Below are 1,912 nucleotides of genomic sequence, written 5' to 3' on the forward strand. Positions count from 1 at the left end.
TTATTTTATTTTTATTTTGTGTATTATGCAATCAAAATTTTCTATTAAATTAAAATATGAAAAGAAAAAGAAAAAGAAAGAAAAAGAGAAGTTATATATATGTATATGTTATTTTTAAAGGAAATCATGACAAAGTAAATCATGACATTAATTACTAATAATAGTACAAATATTTTAATCTATTGACTTATTTGATCTTTAATTGTTGATATAAGAAGAATATAAATATTTTATTCGTACTACTCTTTAAATTATAAAAAAGATTAAAATCCAATTTCTTCCTCTAATTTTTTTAAAATTTGTATACCATCGCTCCATGGAAATACACGTGCATTTATTTTTGGAATTTGATTATTTTCAGTACTGTTTAATATTTTCATAAGTACATAATCTTCTCGTGGAAATGCAATATCACGTTCCGAAAGTCGTAAAATGGGACACAAATCATTTTTTCCATCTCCGATATATATTATTCGATCAAAATGTATGTTTTCATTGTTTCTTTTTTTAATGTAATCTTCCAAAATTTGTCCTTTACATAAATTAACAGTGCTCAATTTGCAAGAATTTTGAACATGGTACATGTCTAATTTTATCATACCATCATCACCGACATATGCAGGATTTGTAAATATTTGAGTAATAATATTATTTAAATTTCTGTTTTTTAACCATTCGTTAATAAAGAATGTATTTGAATCACTAATAATAATAATTTCGTACCCTCGAACATATAATTCTTTTAGTAGAGTTTCAATACCCGATACAGGAGGTATATTAACAATAGCAGTTTTGATTTGTTTTATATCGATGGAATTATTATGGAGCAATTCAAATATTTTCGCCATATATGCGATCCAACCACTAGAACGATACAAATTCTTCACGCTGTCTGTTATTTTTTCCTTAGGTAACAGGTTTCGAGCCACGATATCAGTATTATCATCGGTAATTGTATGATCAAAGTCAAATGCCACGAGTACAGATCGATGCATCTATTAAAATTTAAATAAATTATAAATGCACGCGATTTTAATTAATTACATTATTCAATCTGAATATTTTTGAAAAATTTTTTTATAATAATACTTTTTGTTAATTTTGAATGTTTTTTTTATATTTTTTCTTTCATTGTCTAATTTTTAATAGATTTTAATTCACAAGATGAAATTCGTATTTTTGTTATTAATATTAAATAAGATTGCACAATATTGTATAATAATATTTATATTTAAATAATTATAAAAATTGTTTTAATGAAGATATTACTTGAATATATTATATAGTTACTTATGAATTATATATTTTACTTACTATTAGATAAATTCTTAAACATGCATGAAATTGTTAATTTAACAATATAAATTATAAATAAGAAAAAATTTACAACCGGATTCTGTACCAGATATCAGATGACTAACATAGGTTAAGCAGTACGAAATATAAATGGATAACCTACAATTAAATTTTTAGCAGATGTCCAATAAATGGACAACTGACACTTAAAGATTAAGTAAGATAAGATAATAAATAATAGATGCAAATTCGTTGTTTCTTCTTTTATATATAGATAAATATATTATATAAACATATAATATATATAAAATATAATGTATTTTTTACATATCTTATTTTCTTAAATTTTTATATATTTATTTATTTATTTAATGATATGTTTATTTATATAATATTTTTTGAATAATTAATCACATTTTACTAATAAACAAAATTTTTTATAAAATTAATTTAGATATTATTTAGATATTATTATAGCTATTTATATATTTTTCATTTTTAAAATTTAAGAATAGTAATAAAATTCAATTGCTTATTTTTATGAAATAAATATATTTATCTTCTGTGTAATTTATATATAAAATATAATAATAAATTATATATATTTAAAAATTTT

At 20.4% G+C, this 1,912-nt stretch overlaps 1 protein-coding gene across 1 annotated transcript; it reads right to left on the minus strand.

The window, feature by feature from the left end:
• Window positions 1–201: 201 nt before the first annotated feature.
• Window positions 202–1,507, minus strand: LOC116185831 (probable phosphatase phospho2). Its single transcript, XM_031511179.1, has 2 exons — window positions 1,315–1,507; window positions 202–995 (listed from the first exon to the last, which is right to left on the minus strand). Exon 2 carries the CDS (start codon window positions 993–995, stop codon window positions 264–266), a length of 732 nt encoding a protein of 243 aa, XP_031367039.1. The 5' UTR covers window positions 1,315–1,507; the 3' UTR covers window positions 202–263.
• Between the last annotated feature and the right edge of the window lie 405 nt (window positions 1,508–1,912).

This window comes from Apis dorsata, unplaced genomic scaffold (assembly GCF_000469605.1).
Source record: "Apis dorsata unplaced genomic scaffold, Apis dorsata 1.3 scaffold_293, whole genome shotgun sequence".
NCBI lineage: Eukaryota > Metazoa > Arthropoda > Insecta > Hymenoptera > Apidae > Apis > Apis dorsata.